This window comes from Myotis davidii, unplaced genomic scaffold (genome assembly GCF_000327345.1).
Source record: "Myotis davidii unplaced genomic scaffold, ASM32734v1 scaffold1, whole genome shotgun sequence".
Lineage (NCBI taxonomy): Eukaryota > Metazoa > Chordata > Mammalia > Chiroptera > Vespertilionidae > Myotis > Myotis davidii.
This window is the reverse complement of record NW_006294681.1, coordinates 7,569,749-7,591,076: the sequence shown is the minus strand read 5'-3', so window position 1 is coordinate 7,591,076 and position 21,328 is coordinate 7,569,749. Positions and strand designations below refer to the sequence as shown.

General features: G+C 35.9%; 1 protein-coding gene across 1 annotated transcript; it reads left to right on the top strand.

Annotated features, from left to right (window-relative positions):
- The first annotated feature begins 103 nt into the window (after nt 1–103).
- On the top strand, nt 104–19,821 carry LOC102773927 (solute carrier family 22 member 10). Its single transcript, XM_006769124.1, has 10 exons — nt 104–271; nt 5,020–5,123; nt 6,464–6,618; nt 6,716–6,878; nt 7,599–7,722; nt 9,063–9,178; nt 12,999–13,213; nt 16,257–16,365; nt 18,852–19,055; nt 19,743–19,821. The coding sequence occupies exons 1-10, from the start codon at nt 104–106 to the stop codon at nt 19,819–19,821; spliced, it is 1,437 nt and encodes a 478-aa protein (XP_006769187.1).
- Nucleotides 19,822–21,328: the final 1,507 nt, after the last annotated feature.

Here is a 21,328-nt window from a genome sequence, read left to right as displayed (position 1 = left end):
GCTCGCTCACCGTTGCTATGTTCATCTCCTTGACAACATCGCATCTGAAAGCAAGCATCCTGAAAACCTAACCACGGAGGCCCTCCTGCGAATTTCCATCCCGATGGGAGCAAACAATGAGCTAGAGCAATGTCGTCGGTTCCGTCAAACCCAGTGGCAACTTTTAAACTCCAGTGATTTGGCCATAAATACGACTGAGCTGGAGATAGAAGCATGCTTGGATGGTTGGATCTATGACCAAAGTATATTTACCTCCACTACTGTAACCCAGGTATGAAATAAAGAAAAAAATTACCAATCAGTAATTTTTTTTAATTTTTTTAATATATTTTATTAATTTTTTACAGAGAGGAATGGAGAGGGAGGGATAGAGAGCTAGAAACATCGATGAGAGAGAAACATCGATCAGCTGCCTCCTGCACACTCCCCACTGGGGATGTGCCTGCAACCAAGGTACATGCCCTTGACCGGAATCGAACCTGGGACCCTTGAATCCGCCGGCCGACGCTCTATCCACTGAGCCAAACCGGTTAGGGCAACCAATCAGTAATTTTCCATTTATAAGACTAAATTAAATTTTTTTATGATGCTTTTAGGCTTAGGCTATGTCACCCAGATAACAAAAATACTTAAATATGTGAAGGACAAGAAAAGGGAAACATGTGCTGCAATGTTATTGCTCAGGGACTGTATTAGTTTTTTAGTCTATCATAGTAGAAAAGAGTCATTTTGAGAGGCAGGCAGACCAATGTTTGAGTCCCTACTTTGGCAATTACTTACATGTGATCTTAACGTTTCCAAAGATAAATTAACATTTCCAAAGCAAAATTAAAACATTACCTACTAGGGATGTCAAAATTATTAAATTTAATACCACACAAAAGATTTGAGAGCTCAATATGTTATTAAAGAGCTCAATAGAAGGAAATATTTAGTAAATTTTACATTAATCCTTTGGGTTAGCTAGCTTCACATTTTATGAATAGGCAACTAAATCTCAGGCAATATAAAATGTCTCTTTAAAACAATTGGTAAGTGGCAGACTTGTGGTTTTCATCAATTGTATCTAACTTGGTATGACATGCAGATTCAAAATAAAAAACACATCATTTTTGTTAAGATAACTGAATACTGACAAATATTTATTATGGAAATTAAGAAGAGTTCATAAAGAAACTTTACTTTCCTAAACAGATTTTCAGAGGATATAAAAGATTATTTGTTCATCATGAATTCTACTTTTTCCCACAGTTCTAGTTTGTCAATGCCATTGTTAAAATATGTTGCCAAATTTAAACTTTATCAATTAATGTTACTGAGCCTACAATTTACCTCCATTCCTTGGGAAATTCTGTTGATTTAGTGCATCTGCACTTGACAAAGTATTTTTCATTAGAATACTGTTTCTTTTTATTATTTACTTTCTGTTTGATTTTTAATTTTATTTTCCAATGACAATTTATATTCATATTATTCTGTATTAAGTTTCAATTGTACAGAATAGTGGGTTAGATAATCATAGGCTTCACACAGTTTTCCTCCAAGTATTTCTAGTAGCCACCTGGCACCATACATAGTTATTACAATATTATTATTTTCCCTATGCTGTACTTTACACTGCTAGGAATATTTTGTGACTCCAAATTTATATTTCATAATCCCTTCACTTTTTCCCCAGTCTCACTAACTGCCTTCCCTCTGCCAACCATCAGTCTGCTCTCAGTATATATGGGCCTGTTTTAATTTTGCTACTTTATTTAGATTCTACATATAAATAACAACATGGTATTTATCTTTCTCTGACTGACTTATTTCCCTTAGTAATTCCATCCATACTGTCACAAATGGTAAGATTTCATTCTTTTTAATAGTCATAAAGTAGTAATTCCACTTTTTTATCCACTTGTCCATTGATGGGAATGTGGAGTGATTCCATATCTTGGCTATTGGAAATAACACTGAAAGGAACACATGGGTGCATATGTTCTTTTGGACTAATGTTTTGGGTTTCTTCGAATATATTTCCAGAATTGGAGTTGCTGGGTTATAAAGCAGGTCCATTTTTACTTTTTTAAAAATATTTTTATTGATTTCAGAGAGGAAGGAAGAGGGAGAGAGAGAGATAAAAACATCAGTGATGAGAGAGAATCATTGATTGGCTGCCTACTGCACACCCACTACTGGGGATCGAGCCCGCGACCCAGGCATATGCCCTTGACCGGAACCAAACCCATGACCCTTGAGTCCACAGGCCGATGCTCTATCGACTGAGCAAAGCTGGCTAGGGCTTTAATTTTTTTATTAACCTCCATAGTGGCTGCATTTGTGAGATGCCAGATAACCTAACAGCATTTTTCAACCTTTTTGCATCTAACAGCACACATAAGCTAATTACCAAAATTTGCATCACACCAAGAAATATATTTTTGCCAATCTGACAAAAATAGGTATAATTTTGACTCATTCCCACTGGACAGCTATTGTTGTGTTGGCTGTTGTCATTTTTTTAATTTGACAATCTAAAGGAAAAGAGGCCAATGCCCTTGATAAAAAGTTGAGTATTGCATGTTTGTTTGTTTTTGCCTTTAGTTGAATTTGTTTTTTTTCTATTTATTTGGCTGACACTGGTTAATAAAATTAAATAGGTTTCAGGTGTACAATTCTATAATAAATCATCTGTATATTGTATTGTGTGCTCACCACCCAAAGTCAAATCTCCTTTCATCACCATTTATCCTCCTATACCCTCTTCTTTCTTCTTAAAGAAGTCCCTTTATGTTTTTGTTTTGTTTTATAATACTGGGTTAGTCATAATAAACTCCTTTAGCTTTTTCTTGTCTGGGAAGCTCTATAATTCTCCTTCAATTTTAAATGATAGCCTTTCTGTGTAGAGCAGTCTTGGTTGTAGGTCCTTGCTTTTCATTGCTTTGAGTATTTATGCCTATTCCTTTGAATGTTTCTATTGAGAAATCAGTTGGCAGTCTTCTGTGAGATCCTTGTAGGTAACTATCTTTCTCTTGCTGTTTTAAATATCATATTCTCTTTGTCTTTAACCTTTTCCATTTTAATTATGGTATGTTTTGGGATGGACCTCTTTGAGTTCATCTTGTTTTGGACTCTGTGCTTCCTGTACTTTTTCCTTCACCATATTAGGAAGGTATTCAATTATTATTCTCCTCATAGGTTCTCAATCCCATGCTCTCTCTCTTTTCTCTTTCTGGAACCCCTGTGATGCAGAAGTTGTTACACTTGATGCTGTCTCAGAGGTCCTTTGAACTAACTAACTTTCTTACTTTCTTCCTTTCTTTTTCCCTTTTTTTCCTTCCTTCCTTATTTTGCTGCTCTAACTGGGCATTTTCTGCTCCCTTATCTTCGAAATCACGGATTCGATTGTCTGCTCCATGTCATATGCTATTGATTTCTTCTAGTGAAGTCTTCATTTCAGCTATTGTATTCTTCATTTTTGACTAATTCTTTTTTATGATTTCTATGTGTTGTTTTATTTTTACTATCTCTTTGTTTATGTCCTTATTGAGTTTATCCATTCTTATCCTAATTTCCTTGAGCATTCTTATAACCATTGTTTTGAACTCTGTAGCTAGTAGATGGTTTGCCTCCCTTTCATTTAGTTCTTTTTCTGGGGATTTCTCCTGTTCTTTCATTCGGGATGTGTTTCTTTGTCTCCGAATTTTGGCAACCATTTTGTGTCTCCACCTTTCCTACCAGTCTCGATGTGTCTTCTGTAAATCCTTGGTTTTAAGCCTTCTGTTAAGCTAGGATTCAGTTGACTATTCAGATAATTGTTCTAAAATTTACTTGTAATTCTGATTTGGTCCTAGGAGGAGGTGAGTGTGGTTTCCACCTTACTCCACTGCCACCTCATTATTTCTTTCATTTCTTAATTCAAAATTTAAGATTTCTAGTATAAGAAATCAGTGAAACTACTTGAAATATAAAATAACCTATTGTAAATATCCATTTGAATGCCTTAAAAACACCTTGATCTAATGTATTTTCCTACTAGAATTTGCTACTCAATGTTGCACCTCTCAGAAATGTAAATTTTAAACATTACTTATTCAGATCACATATCTGGGGCCATAATTAATTTTTTCTTCCCTTTATCTTTTTAATCAAAATTTTAATGATCTTATTATAAAACGTATATGTGTGTCTAAATTGATATTTCCACTTCTAAATGCTATCACACCAGTCAAATCACAAACAACTGTATCCCATTATTTGAATAGCCTTTTACTTTTACTCCCCTACATATTTATTCTCCTCTGATATGTTTTAAACACTATCACAAAATTTCTTTTTCTAAACAGAAATCCAATCATGCTATAGTACTTAAATATATCAAATTATTTGTCTTAGTTCGTTATCTGTATTCCAGTAAATAATTTGAATGATCTGAAATATAAGATCTCTCCATTTTAATATCATCTTACAGTTATTTGCTCTCCAGAAATTCTCCCTGTAACTACTGGCAACTCTCGTGAACGGAATGAAATTCAATGGCATAAAATAGAGTTGACTCCTTTTAGCCTAAAGAACACTTACGATGCTCACCCTTTCCTCACAGTCTTTCCATCCCTTTCATACTGGCATCAAGTTATAGATTTATTACACTTTCTCATAGAAAAAACTTCTGTCCTTTCAGATTATTTTAGTTCCTCCATTAACATATCACCTTAACATTTCACTTTTATTCTCATCTCCATTAATCCCAGAAGTATGTGTACCATATCTCTTTGCCCTCCATAGTTTCTCAAATCTTTAACAAAGCATGTATTAGCTTCTCATAGTACTCAGAACAAAATGAGCATTTATGAAATGTACTTATACTATATTATAAAGTACTTTGCAACTTTTAAATATATTTTAAGCATACATCTCCCATTTTTCAAGTACAGGTCATCAAAATGATTTGTTATCTCATACTAAATAATTTTATAACTTGCATGTTCAGTTTCATATTGTTTGTGACATTTGATCTAATTCTCTTTTTTCCAGTGGAATTTAGTATGTAAATCAAAGTCACTCAAATTATGGTCACAGTCCATGTTTATGGCAGGATTCATGTTGGGATCTCTTCTAGGTGGCTATATTTCTGACAAGTAAGTCTCATATTTTGATTCATAAGTGACCCCAAAATACATAATGCATATATTCTCTAAGATTACAACATTTAAGGCTGAAGACCTAGAAAGTGACAAAAGCAGCCTTATTAAGAAAGTGGATATTCTACATAGTCGCAGTCTGGATTCAGACTAAATGCCAAACAGTGTTGAAGGAGAGACCTTCATCATTTGAAAGGGAAGGCTTCAGATTTAGTTTGGGTTGCTTTTGAATCAAATTCTAGGATGATTTGTGTGCAAGGTTTTATTTGGGATGGGATCCAAGGATGCATGAAGAGGTAAGTGGGGAGGGGAAGGAAAGTGACATAATATTACTAAGCAGGTTACCATATGGGAACCTGAGGATCAATCCCTTTGTGGTCTTCTGGGAAACGGTAAGCATGCCTCAGAGTAATGCCACCTATAAAGTAAAGAAGATATCCTGGCACTTAGAATCTTCCCTGTGCCAAACAACTACATTACTGTGGTCAGAGAAAGCTCTTTGGCATAGGAAACGGCTGCTTGGCCTCAGAAGACATTAAAGGTGTGAGAACATTGAGTAATAACGATTGGCAAGGCACCAGTATCATCTGCTACAATATCACAAAGACTATGACAGTTACATTTAGGCTTATATATTAGCTAATAAATCAAGAAGTAAAATTAATGGTGTAATGCTAAAAATAACAAAGAAGTTTTAGAGGAAGATTCACTGAAAATAAAATAGAAAAATAATTGGGTAAAGTACAAGGAGCAAAATTTCATACAAAAACCAAGATTTTGAAATGATTTTAACTCCATGTTAAGGAATTTAGATAGTATCTTTTATAAAGCAAAACATACTTGAGTTATTGATATTTTAGACATAATAAAAATATTTAGAAAAACACTGTGCAAATATATTAACTGGTTAGTCAGAACGTGATAAATGAATATATATAGAAACCCTTATCAATGAATAAATAGAGAATTTATGGAGGATGGTGAAAGAAATATTATGACCTGATAAAGTTATTCAGAAGATAGGGGAAACTTTATGAATCAGATTTGTTTGTCCAATGAACCATCACTAAAAGCTGTTATTTTCCATACATAACTAAATACTGATAGTTTTATGATGTGTAAAAACTATTCTGGTCACACAGAACTTATTCTTTTGGGGAAGGGGTCTATTTATTAGAATTTCGCCATATAATGGGATACCTGTCATGAGAAAAAAAGAACACAGAAGAGCCGTCATGTCCCAAGATGGAAATTCTCAGAATAATTCATACAATTGTACAATGGTCTATAGACTTATATTTTTAGATTGTTTGTTCATTCTATTGGTTTCCTCTTAGATTTGGCCGGAAACCTGTGTTGTTGGCTTCTTCCCTGTTGTCTGCACTACTGGGCACTGGTTCAATTTTTGCCCCAACCTTCCCAATTTACTGTACAATTCGATTTCTTTTGGCAATGTCAACGGGAACCATATTCACCAATACTCTTGTACTCCGTAAGTTTGACATTTTTGTCTTCTCTTAGCTAATTTTGTCATGTTTTTCTCTCACTGTTTATTAGATTTATGTCAATGCATTTTCTTTAAGTTATAGAATGGCTGCCATCTAATGTCACACCCGTGATTATAACAATAAGGTCTCTGCTTCTAAGCACTGGACAGATGGTACTACCTGGACTGGCTTATGTCTTCCGAGACTGGCGCATGCTACAGTTGTCCATTTCAGTGCCTTACTTTGTGTTTTTCCTATCCCTATGGTATGTAGCCTTTGTTTCCTTTGTGAAGATCGGGCATGAAAGCTTTTAAATAAATATGGACTGCTGGTCACTCTGCATCTCCTTATGGGGCTAAGAAAAAAAATGCAGAAAAGGACTCAATAGAGAAAACTTAAAAGTTCAAGGAATACATTAAATTAATTAATGTAAGCAATTTAAAATATAATTTTTCTTGGGTTCATACACACACATTACTGTCACTGTCAAGGAAATAATTAATAGGGAGTACATTTGTTAGAGAAAAACAAAACTCGAAGTAATTAATGACAATAATACGGAGAAACTAAAGCTTGCAAGAGACATGATGGAACCCCATTAAGGTTGAGGTAGGGGGATCTTTACTGTCTGAAGCTGGCAGTAGTTCCTGTGATTTGAAAAAAAGAAAAGAAAATGGGGACAGTAGCTTATGGGGCATCAGTGACACCTATCTCGCTTTAAAAATTAAGAAGTCCAAAAATCAGAAATGCTGTTTTTAAATCTAAAAGTAATATAAATATAAAATATCAAAGATAAAATTTTAAAAAATAAATTAACAGTGAGTTAAAGGTTGAGACAGGAAAATAACCTGAGTCCCTTCCAAATTGGAGAGGCATCGTGTTCTCATGAATCCCACCACAACTGAATGGAATCTAGGTCTTTCTGAAGTCTTATCTTATTTTGGATTGACCTCTCCCATTTCAACGTCTGCCTTACTTCACAAAGGTGGACATCAGAGTCTGTCCGTTGGTTGATTGTAACTGGCAAGCTGGGAAAAGCACTCAAAGCAATGAAGAAAGTAGCCCATACAAATGGGAAGAAAGATGTTGAAGAGACTCTGAATATTGAGGTAAGGAAAAATAAATTAGGAATGTCTTGAAGTTTCTTCTTTATTGAGGCAAACAATATAAATAAACTGTACCACCACAATGAAAGCAAAAACAAACAAACCACGGTAACCGAAAATGAACGTAAATATAAACAAAGATATTGAGCTCTTTTTGACCATGCAATTAATCCTATCAGAAAAGAACAACAAAAAAAGTCACTGCTGGAGATAGCGTGTCTGATAGAATATTGTATTTGACAAGAAGATAACGCTATATAGACTTATGAAAAATGAACGTATGGAAGTTATTCATGAGTTCAGAAAAGCTCCCTTAGAAATTAGATGATGGAACTGGTATTAACCCCAATATCTTTCATTATTCCTTGTTAGATTTTAGAGTATCTTTCCTCTCAAATGTCTTTATGCACCATGGTTTTGATTTAAAGAGACAAATTAGAAAAACCCAGCCCAATGGCAGATACTAAAAGAAGATTCTTTACTAAAGGAAAAGCTCCATTAATAATTTTTCAGCATGGATTGATAACTAAATAACTGATTACAAGGCTAGCAGTCTATGATGATTGAATAATATGATTCTAAATAGCAACAGCCTATATTTCAATATCATAGTGTATACATTAAATGCAGTGTAATGCAAATGGGCAAGCCATAGGCAATCTTCATGAGAAGGATTACGCGTTGTTGTTGTTTTCACAATTGGACTTGATTCCAACACATAAAGTTATTGTACCACAAAAAGTAAAAACTTGAAGAAATTCACTGTTTTCTTCTCTCTCCTCATAGTAGTATTGATATATGACACTTTCTGGATATTTATGGAAAAATATATTACAACTGCATCAATGAACTAAGACTTGGAAGTATTCCTAATTCATAAAGAATAGCCCAGGAATATACACTTGACTAGTTCTGCTCAAAGACTCACAAATACATGAATACTGTAATACACAGTGATAAAATGAAGATATTAACAGAAGCCATTTAAGGTTGCATAAGGTTCAACATGCTTTGTTACTTTACTTCATTCAGTCTTACTCCTCCCCCCTTAGAGCGGGAGTAATATTCATAATTGCTTAATTTTCACACAGGATTTGTACATTTTCAAGTGACATAAAAAGTTCAAAATAATTTATAATGTATAATAGAGCAATGCACAATTTCAAGAGTTAAGAACACATTTCTTTAGCAAAGAAATTATATTTATTTTGTTTCCAGGTAGGATTATAAAATAATGTGGAGGAGAATATAAACTATATCATGAAGGCTTGCTGCAATTCCCCATTTTTTTTCCTTTTCCATTAATGCTTTTCAATATGTTTCAAATTCCTTTCACGTTGAAGGTTTTACAATCTGCAATGAGAGAAGAACTCACTTTCCTCAAACATAGTTCCAAGAAAATAAAGGTCATGGCAAGTCCCATTATGTGCAAGACACTCTTCCTGCTGTTTTTCCTGAGGTATGTCTTTTCTCTTCATTCTGTGACTTTCAGATAACAACCTCTAGAACTACACCTTCTACCTCGTGTATTGGTCAGATCCCAATGGGATCAGGCCTAAGCCGGCAGTTGGACATCCCTCTCTCAATCTTGGACCGCTGGCTCCTAACCGCTCAACTGCCTGCCTGCTGGATCACCCCTAACGACTCTGCCTGCAGGCCTGCTTGCCCCCAACAGCACACACACCCCCCCCGCGCTGGCCTGATTACCCCCAATTGCCCTCCCCAGCCAGCCTCATGGCCCCCAACTTCCCTCCCCCACTGGCCTCATGGTCCCCAACTGCCTCCCCGACCAGCCTCATGGCCCCCAACTGCCATCCCCCCGCTGGCCTCATGGCCCTCCACTGCCCTCCCTGGCCAATCTCCTGGAAGGTCCCCCGGTCTAATTAGTATATGACCCTTTTATTAGTATAGATGACAAGGCGTAGCAAAGATCATACTTAAAAAAAAAAAAGCTTGGCAGAGCTATAGAGAAGGAAAACAGAGCAATGGTTGTCAGGAGTTTGAAGAGGAGGGGAGGGAGGTTAACTAGGCAAAGCACTGGCTTCTTAGAACCGTGAAATTGTTCTGAACTGTGTATTGCTATGGTGTTAGATACATGCCCCCCACCCCATGCATTTTTTAAAACCTATGTAACTTTACAGTACATGCAGAATTTTAATTAAAATGAAAATTTTCAAGAAGTCTATTAGGAGTTTGGGGAACTTTGAATAGATGCAGACTCCTAAAGAATTTAAGTGTTATCACAGCTCTATGACAATCTCTGGAAGGGGATGGGAAAAAAGATGTAGAACTAAGTAATTTCAGAAATGAGTGGAAACTGAAAGCCTAAGGACAAAAGGAACTGCACACAAGCACTATATGTACTCCAATTAGTAAAGTTGTTTCTCATAGGCAGACAGGTTAACAAGCCTGAAACTTCTGAACTTACTAGGATTGAACAAGTAAGTCAATGGCTTGTGGAGAATGAGAGCCAGGTTTCTCATTGTTAGAGAAGGACATTACAGATAAGCAAGAGAGGATGACGAGAATGAACGACCTCGTATTAGATTAGATTTGGAGATACCCAAATGAACTCATGTTTAGACTAATATAGATACAAACAGATATAGAGGTAGGTGTATAGGCTTGGGTTAGTATACACGCATGTATTTCCTTGCTCCGTCAGAAGAGGACCTACCCACAATGACATTCCAATAACTATGAGTACCTACTGCCCAGTTCTTAATTTGTAACATGTAACATCATTCTCTTATAAATTAAACACAAACACACACACACACACACACACACACACACACACATATAACAGGGTCACTTGGAAAAATGGCTAATACTAGGGCTGGAAAATACATGAGCCTAGACAAACTTGTACTATCAGAAAAAGGAAGAACTGGGGAAAAAATGCAGACACACAATGACTATCATATATCATATCAAATGGAGCAGGAGCCCATTTAGTGTGCCTAATGGCCAAAGGTAAAATAATTTGAGCAACAGAATAAAAAAAAAGTATTGGGTTAACCCCCCCCCCAATAAATCTGTGTCCATATTGATATAAATAAATGACTGGATAAATGTATACGTGAAAAAAATATATCCTGTACAAAAAATATAAACAAATTATGTCTAAAGACCTCTGTGGTCTTAACATGATATCAACATGTTGAACAGTTAATTATCATTATGGTTTTTATATTATGCAATCAAAATGAATATACTTTTATATTAGCAGGTATTTTAATATGTTAATTTAAAATTGATACAAGTTCTCATATATAAAATTTATTTTATTTAAAGTAAGTCCCTTAATCCTGAGAGAGAACTTTTAGTATCTTGCAAAGACCAAAATACACAAATATCATTCTTCTATTTTGTTATATTTCTGATTTAATTATTACTACTCTTCATTGCATTTTTTCCTTCTTCATTTGGTGTTCCTTATTACTTCCCATAAAAAGATACTGAAATCAATTAGTTTGATGCCTTTTATTCTAATTGGAAACTTGTGTCCAAATCAATGCTTTCCAACTTTTTTTTGGCCATGCCCCACCTAAGCATTGCTAAAATCCTTATGATCCTCCTGTGACATATAATCCTTATTATTCAAAAAGTGAACTCCTATTCATATGGAGGAAGCCTAAAAGGCCATTAACTTGCCCTAACCAAGCTTCCAAAGAATATGGTATCCATGTAAAAAAAACATAATGAAACAACAGTTGAAGTAGTGAGGAAGAAATTGTTAAAATAATGACAATTATATGAAGGGATATGAAAAAATAGCAAAGTTTCAAATATAATAGACAACAAACACATTATTTGTCAAAATATATATTTATACACTGTATATGAGGCCCCTAGAACCATAAAAAATACAAAAAATTCATTCTCAAATTGCCCCTCTTAAAAATCAAATTGCCTCCCAGTGGGGCATGTGCCCCATGCTGGGAACCACTGATGTAAATACTTCATTATCTATGTCAAATGTGTTATGTGGTGTTGTATTGCTTAGTTCAAAATAATTACTAAATTATATTAAGATTTCTTCACTGACTGGACTATTGAAAACTGTTTTGAATTTTTAAAAATAGAAATTTTCTTGTTATACTTTTAAAATTGACCTGTTTTAATTGCTTTGCCATCAGAAAACATGAACAAGATATTTGTATGGCCTTATTTTTAGATGCCCCTATGATACCTTAAAATAATGTGTCCTATAATTATTGTTTTCCTTGTCTTATAATATAGCAACATCTGTAAATCTGTACTGTTAACATTTTTCCATCACATAATACTTTGCCAACTGTAAAAACATTTTAAAACAATCTATATAAAGAGATACTATTTTTCTTAGTTTAATAATTTTAATTATAAACTTGCTAATTTTTATTTAGCACTTACATTTCTTACAGGTTTTGTGACATAAATCACTTAGCCCTAAAAAAATACTAAGACAGTTATTTGAAAAATGCAGAAACTGATGAACAGAGATGCAGTAAAAGCTACTAATCCTATATAATAAAAGTCTAATATGCTGTGTCCAACTGTTCATGTGACCATTCGACCAATCGCTATGACACACACTGACCACCAGGGGGTAGATGCTCTGACTGGTAGGTTAGCTTGTTGATGGGGTGTGCCAATCGGGACTGGGCGAGATGGGCCGGATGTGCACTGGAGCCCTCCCTCCATCCCTCCCTGGCTGGCCAACCTCCCGCGGTCCCTCCCCAGCCCCAGTGGGATCCCTCGGCCTGCCCTGCATCCTCTTGCAATCCGGAACTCTCTCGGAGGAAGTCAGAGAGCTGGTTTCGGCCTGATCCCCGCAGGCCAGGCAGAGGGACCCAACTGGTGCACAAATCCGTGCCCTGGGCCTCTAGTCTTATAATAAGTAAACTACATATCTTTAGAGAAGATTTACAACATGTATAAATTAAAGATAGATAATTATGTTGAGCAAGTCAGTAGTCACTAAGTAAAATAAGTCTTATGCCTCATTTACCCAGCCTTAGTGAGTAACAGTCCACCTCTTGGAAGTGAAAATCCCAGTGATAACTTTTATCCTCAATAATAAATAGTTAGTTTAGCACAAATACCTCTATCTTTCCCACTTCGTTTGATCTTTGTGCTTTTTGTGGAATTGGGGTATAATATCACTGTTTCTTTGACTTTTATAGTATCTATAATTTTCATAAGCATGGTGTATCTACAATGAAAAAATATAATAAATATTCAAAATGTAGGTGTTTTTAAAGTGTCCATTCATTTTCTATTCTCTTTTACAGATTTTCTGCAGTTTTCTTTGTTCATGGAGTGTTGACAGATTTACAAAATTTAGGGAGCAATATGTTCTTGTCTCAGGCTCTCCTTGGAGCTGTGGACTTCCCATCAAAAAGTCTTTCTTTCCTTGTAATGAAGTTCCTTAAACGGCGGCCTTCAATCGCTTCTGCTCTTTTCTTAGGTGGATTTTGTATCTTAATCAATATATTCGTGCCCAAAGGTGAGAATGACAGTTTTCAGAAAAATGTTTGAGGATTTTGATAGTGCTATCTAAAAAAAATTGTTAGTGTTTAATGTACTGATCCAATTCATCTGTGGACATAACTTCATTGCAGCATGGTGGCATGATCAAGGTATGTTAATATCAAGTTAATAATAATACATCAGAGTTTAACATATATTTGTATTTAGCAATACCTATATATAAATATTATGACACTATATAAACTATATTATTATAGACTATAATATAGAATAAGTTAGATCATATAGATGTAGATTATAAATATAGTTGATATAAAGTACAATTGATTTTTTTTTTAATCCTCACCTGAGAATGAGGTATTTTTCCATTGAGTTTTATAGTAGAAGAGAGATAAACACATGGGTAGTTTGCCTCCTGCATGAACCCTGATCAGGGCCCAGGCTGGGGAAGAGTCTGCCCTAGATACATGCCCTTGACTGGAATCGAACCTGGGGCCCTTCAGTCCATAGGCCAATGCTCCATTCACTGAGCCAAATCATCTTGAGTAAATTGATTTCTTTATATAAGTTGATATATTATAAACTTTAATTGAATTATATATCTGAATTTATACATTACATAATTAACATTAATTTAATTAATATGTCTATTATATATTCAAACATAAATCTTACATTTATTTCTCTTCAAGAAACATTATTCTCAGCATCACAAATTTTTTATAGGGCTGGATTACTGATAAAAGTAATCAATAAAATATGTGTTCTACTATGGAGAAACTTACTTTGTGGAACTGTTTAAAAGCATCATTAAATGTATTGGCCAATGGTAAAAGAAGTTCTTTTTCTGGGTTATTTGGAAATATATACACTGGGATCTCTACTATGTCACTGGTAGGACATAGTAGAGATCCCAAGTGGAAAAGAGAAGACAAAATCAGCACAGCATGTGGAATGGTCAGCATGTGAGAGAATGTGAGGACCAGTTAAGCAGGAGCCCTAGTTTTCCCACTTGGCAGTTGGTAGAATTTTATCTCCATTCACTGAAATGGAAAAACAAGGGAAGAAGGCTTGGGGAATGCGCCTTTGGCTTAGGGTGGCTATATAATTTATCATTTCAACGGAAGCACACTTGAGTGTGAAAAGGAAATGCCATTATTATTAATTATGCAAGTTCAAAAGGAGTAAATTGAAACGGTCCTGGTCAAATTGAAATGTGTAAAGGATGAGAAAGGATTCTAGTAAAATAGGCAGCAGTGCAATAGGTAATTTAAGTTAATAAAGAGTTTAGAGTATATATTTGAGTTTCCTAGAAAATATCAATGAAAATTATTTTAAAATTAAGATCAGAATCCATGTTCAAGATGCATGTGCATGTGTATGTATAGAAGCTTTAAGACTAGAAAATTATATATGTGTGTATATATATGTATGTATATATGTGTGTGTGTGTGTGTGTGTGTGTGTTGCTCTGGTGGGAGTCTTCAGTCTCCGGCCAGAGCTGCTCCTGTAGCTCCTTCCGCCCCCAACCCTCCCCCTCATAGCTTGACCTGCAGACCTCGTCATGGGCTCCTGGGTCCCAGGGGGCTGACTTGCCTATGGCTCGGCTTTCTGATCACGATCATGGGCTGCAGGCAAGGTGGCTCCTGGGTCCCGGGGGGGCCACCTTGCCTGAGGCCTGGCTTTCCGGAGGCTCCTGGGGTCGCACACAGGGGCCTGGATGGTGGCTCTCGGTGTCCTGATCTGCCTGCAGTATGCAAATTAGCCACCATCTTTGTTGGTGGTTAATTTGCATATCATGCTGATCAGCCAATGGCGACAGTAGCAAAGGTATGGTTAATTACCATGTTTGTCTATTATTAGATAGGATATATATATATAATATATATCCTATATAATATACACAATATATGATATATGGCATATGATATATAATACATAAAATAATTATATATATAATTTCCTACATATGTTCTAAGTAATGAGAAATTTAGCAGTTGGAATAGAGACATTATAAAAAATATCAAAATCTTTAATAATTCAAGAAGGGGTACAATCAAGAACACAATGGAAGATCTGGTATTGAAGATCAAGGTTAATTATGGAAGGAAGTATTTCCTCATTTTTTTTCTGATAACAACATGGTGAATTATATAGCTGGTGCAAGGAAAATTTGTGTCTTTTGGTGTTTAGAGTCTGGTAAGTATTTGAATTTTAGCTGAGATAAATGGGAACTCGGGTTTCAGGCCATTGAGAGGAACTATTTAAACACTTTGCACGTAACACAAGGATTTATTTAACGTTAATATCTTTGACTTTATAGAAGTCCCTATTACATTTTTGTCATATTCAGGAAAACCTACAGTCAATGGACTTTTCTGAAATCTAACCTAATTTTCTCAATGGTTTGAGAACCCAAATATATTATCAATAAGTATAGAAACCACTCACCTCTTCATTCCTTCTCTTTGCAAATACCAATGGCAGTAAAGGATATATGGTACTTTCAGAAACATCACACTTAACTGGGAGAAATTCTTGTGTCTCTTCTGTCTATCCAAAGTCAAACAGAACTGTCATTCCTTAGAAGCCCTTCAATTACATTCAAATTACATGCAAATGCATTAGCAGCAGTTTATCTGGAGCTCTAGAGAGAATTTTAAAGTGGCTCCAAATTCTGACTCCAAGAATATAATATTGGAAAATGAAGTAATCTAAACAATGTCAGAACAGGGGAAAATTATAATCTCATAATTGTAGAGAAGAATGAAAAATATCACACATTTCCTACCCCTACATAAAGCTGTTTTTCTAATCATCGTCATTAACTTTGTCATCATTCTGGACCGAACAAAATAATTATACATACTGGTTTAACAATGATATAAAATATTACACCCTTACTAAAAATCAATAAAAATATTCTTAATGTTATATATACTCATTAAAAAGGGGCCATTACAAATAATCAATGGTAAATGAGGATATAAATGCCAGGTAATTTATGTGCTTCATCATATTGACTTAAGCACACTAATGATATTCCCTTAACCTCACAGACATGCCTTACATACGCCTTGGACTTGCTATGTTGGGAAAAGGATTGATGGCAATATACTTGAGCATGAATATGATCTATAATCATGAACTCATACCCACAGGGCTCAGGTAAGCCACTGAACTCTCCTTACTAAGACTAAAATTGAGAGTTTCCTGGAATTAGCTAGATACTTAAATAAGTCTAAGTGAAGTCTGTACTCAAAGAAACTTCAACTAATTACCATGGCAATTTAAAAACCAACCTTGGGCCCTGGCCAGTGGGTTCAGTGGTTAGAGCATTAGAATGCGCACTGAAGGATCTTGGGTTTGATTCCTGGTCAAGGGCATGTACTTGAGTTGCAGGTTTGATCCCCAGCCAGTTGGGGCTCCTGCAGAAGGCAACAAGTTGATGTGTCTTCTCTCTCTCTCTCTCTCTCTCTCTCTCTCTCTCTCCCCACCCCCTTCCCTTCCCTTCCTTCCATTCTCTCTAAAAAGGAATGGGGGAAAAAATTCCTTGGGTGAGGGATAAAAAAAAAAGTAAACACCATCCTTGGCAAAAATTATGATTACCCACAGTTAGTCTAGAATATTTTCTCAAAATTCTGATATTTTTTAAAGTAATCATAACTACTCGTCCCCAGAGATTTTCCATTGAATCCCTCTCACCTCCACAAACACATTCATCAAACACCTACTAAGCTTTCTTTCTAAAATCACGCTATGATTTTATTCACTAGATCCGTGGTCGGCAAACTGCGGCTCGCGAGCCACATGCAGCTCTTTGGCCCCTTCAGTGTGGCTCTTCCTAAGCCTTAGGAGTACCCTAATTAAATTAATAACAATGTACCTACCTATATAGTTTAAGTTTAAAAATTTGTCTCTCAAAAGAAATTTCAATTGTTGTACTGTTGATATTTGGCTCTGTTGACTAATGGGTTTGCCGACCACTGCTACAATTCCATCCTGCCTTTGTCTTACACAGCTAAATTTTTCCCTTAGTGCTCAATCCCATAGACACAATTAAATATTTTTGAATTTTGGCTCAGAATTTAAACTACAACATAATTTTAACTGAATCATTACTAGAAAACTATATCTGGTCATTGTAACATCCTAATCACTCAAAAGGTTTCACAATATATCATAAACCAAAGCAATGCAAGTTTTATGGGACTTCAGACTCAATGTCACCTTGTAAAACCTCTACCCATTCTTTGTTTGTTACTCCTCACTGGAGGATAATTTTTCTACTGATTTTTAGAGAGAGTGGAATGGAGAGCGGGAGGGAAGACAGAGAGAGAGAGAGAGAGAGAGAAACATTGATGTATGAAAGACACAACCTGCAACCCAGGTATGTGCCCTTAAGTAGGAATTGAACCCATGATCCTTTGTTACATGGGCCGACACTCTAACTACTGAGCGGCACAGGCCAGGACTCTACCCATGTTTTTATTGTTAGAGATCTATCTAATCTTTTATAAAAGTGAATGTGAATACACTAAATATTAGTGGACTCTGTATGAAACTCATGATAATCACTTAACAGAACTGAGTAAATTCATAGATAAAGGAATAATATTCTCTTGAGATAACAAATATTCCAAAGTGGAAGCATTTCAAAATCATTGAGAAAAACAGGGTTACAAAGTAATTTATCTGCAGTAACAAAAGGCACATAATTATATATGTGATATACAGTGGGGCCTTGACTTACGAGTTTAATTAGTTCTGTGACGGAGCTTGTAACTGAAATTACTGGTATGTCAAATCAATTGTGAACGAGTGAGACACGTGATGCTGGGCTGATGTAGCGTTCACTGTGATGTTCGCTGCACCAACTAGCGGTGGGGTATCTGAAGCTGGCTCGTAACCCGAATTTTAGCTCTCAACTCAAAGCAAAAAATCGGCTGAGAGATGGCTCATATCTCGAAAAACTCGTTTGTTGGGACACTCGTAAGTTAAGGCCCCACTGTAATTAACACATTGTTTGCGGGTAGTTTTTATCGCGCTAACAGGTGGCGCAGGCCATTTTTGCTAATTATTTGCGCAAATGGCAACGTTCAGTAAAATCACAATAACTTTAGTTTATGTATTTATACGTCACCCGCATTCTACCACTAGTCTATAAAAAACGTATTAATACGTGTCCCGCGCTCTACTACCAGTCAACGTAAAACGTATAAGTAAAACATATAAATATGTGATCCAAGAGCCAGCATGTAGAGTTAGCTAAAATAGACAAACAAACAAACTTCTACCACATGTTGTCTAGAAACTCAAAAGGCCAGTGTAATTGAAATTTAACATTTAAGGGGAGAAACATTATCATGAGCACCAAAGTTGGCAACATAGTAATGACCACAGTAGGGCATTTAGATTTCATTTTCAGCCGAAGGTGGAATCCCTGAAGCACTATAAAGTAGAAAATAAGAACAATTGCAAATTATAACTATTATATCTTGTCTTTACTTACAAGATACCATACACATACTTTAAACCAACAGAACCCAATGAGAGAAAGATGACCTTGTATTAAGGTTGTCAAGAAAGGCTTCACAAACAAGTCTCTAAGAAAAGACAAATATTTATTTAAATAATGTTTTCTTATTTTCAAGGTCCAGAGCAGAGGCTGGAATTATATTCAGTTCTGGTCTGGCCGCATCTCTGAGCAGTCTAGCATTAATTACAAGGCAGTATTTTGAACACTTGCCAACAATCCTGCTTGGAACTTTCCCCATTGTGGCTGCCTTCTGTGTCTACTTCCTACCAGAGACTTTAAACCTTCCACTTCCAGACACTATACAGGATGTAGAAAGAAGGTAAGAAATAGGGCATTGTTTTTGTTGTTGTTGTTGTTGTTAGCTTTTCTTTGATAAATCAATTATTTTAATCATGTGATGAACTTGAAAAGAATAACTTATTTTTCAACATGGTTGAAAAATCCCAGTATAAATGATGATATGGTGAATACTGATTTTAGTAGTCAAATATTTGACGTTGAACCTGCTTGGTCCTGTGACTCATCATACCCATTTGAATGTACTAGAAGTAAAGTTGTACTGGCTCTAGGTCTGAGCCTTAAAAAAGTTGAGAGCTGGATTTTCAGTAAGAATTCCTGGAAATTTGCCCTAGCCAGTTTGGCTCAGTGGATAAAGCAAAGGATCCTGGGTTCGATTCCGGTCAAGGGTCCATACCTCAGTTGCAGGCTCCTCCCTGTCCCGGGCCCTGGTTGGTTCTCATGCAGGAGGCAACCAATCCATGTGCTTCTCTCACACTGATATTTCTGTCTGTCTTTCCCTCTCTCTTCCACTCTAAAAATCAATGGAAAAATATTTTTGGGTGAGAATTAAAAAAAGAATCCCTGGAAATTTAACACGTGAGTTTTGGTTACAGAGTCATTTCTGGCAACTGAATTATTTTTTTCTTTAAAAATAGGACCCCAATGCAAGGAATCATGACACTATTCTTGGGTGTACATCTGTGAAATTTACTTATATTTTTTTCAGCTTCTCGGCACTTATCAATGATGAGAATAATTTAGCAAGCCACTTCAACAGATTGCTGCGAGATGATGAGGGTGATTGATAACTGCCCAATGAAGTACAAATAAGTTGGATTGTTACTTATTTGCCACCATATCCAATACTTACAATGAATTCTGCCACCCGTTTCTTTCATTTCAGACACAAAAACTATAAGAAAACAAGTACCAATGAAGAAGAGAGCAATGACCTTCAAGACACCACAGAGTGTTAACACTGTCCTTACTCTGCGTCCATGAGATAAAGAACTTGTTCACATTCATCCTCTTTAGAGCAAATACTGAGATGTGTCCTCATTATGTCAATTCCTGACCCACTCTTTATGGGATGGAAGAGCATTTAGGATTTCCTCAGGTGCACATGAGGAAAACCTCTGGATTTAAAACCAGGGAACACTGGCTCCAATTCATGGTCAGTACCTTACTAATCATTAAACACTGAGCAAGTGTGTGCCTCCTCAAGGCTTCTTGTTTCCCTTGAAGTGGGATATTGAGATCTGCCCTTGTTACCTTAGAGCCGTGGTCGGCAAACTGCGGCTCGCGAACCACAGGCGGCTCTTTGGCCCCTTCAGTGTGACTCTTCCTAAGCCTTAGGAGTGCCCTAATTAAGTTAATAACAGGGTACCTACCTATATAGTTTAAGTTTAAAAAATTTGGCTCTCAAAAGAAATTTCAATCGTTGTACTGTTGATATTTGGCTCTGTTGACTAATGAGTTTGTCGACCACTGAGGGTTATTGTGATGACAGTGTGAATAAAGCACATAAATAATTTTGAAATATAAAAATTAGAAAATGTTACTGTAAAGAATAAAATGTTTGTCACCTCAAACTGGTTTTTTTGTTTTGACATTTTGTTTGAGAGTTGCTGTTTTTTGTAGAACCATCTACACCCTCCACTGGGCATGTGCCCGCAACCAAGGCACATGCCCCCGTCCAGAACCGAACCTGGGGCCCTCGAGTCCACAGGCCAACGCTCCATCCACTGAGCCAAATTGGTAAGGGCAGGGAGATCCTTCTTATGTCTACTTTACAATTAATGAAACCGATGCACAAAGAGAAAAAGCAACTTTTTTCAGGTCACACAAGTATACACAATGATAGACATCTTCCTTCAGGCCCCTAAGTTTTTGAAGCTATCTCCGTTTTTTCCCCCCTTCTTCCTTTCTTCTTCCCTCTCGGCTTCTGTTCTGTCATCCTTTATTTCAACTTATTTCCTTTAGAAAGATTTTCTTAACTTACTGACCTGTCCTCCCCTTTTAAACTCTGATTCACACACATCTCTTTTTTTTTAACATCATTTACTTATTTGCAGTAAAGGAGTTTGTGCTCAAACATTGTTTGAAAGATGTCCTAATTGCTTAGGTGCTCTTAAAGAAGATTGATATTTGGTAAAATTCTGAAGGCATTATTTTACTGAATGAAAGAACAATCTGTCACATGACTTTTATCTATGGCTATGAGCAGCACTAAGGACTCTGGAGGGCTATAGTTAGGATTTAATATGTTAAAAAATATACATTTAAGAAATGGTTGCTGTTATTTATTAAAAA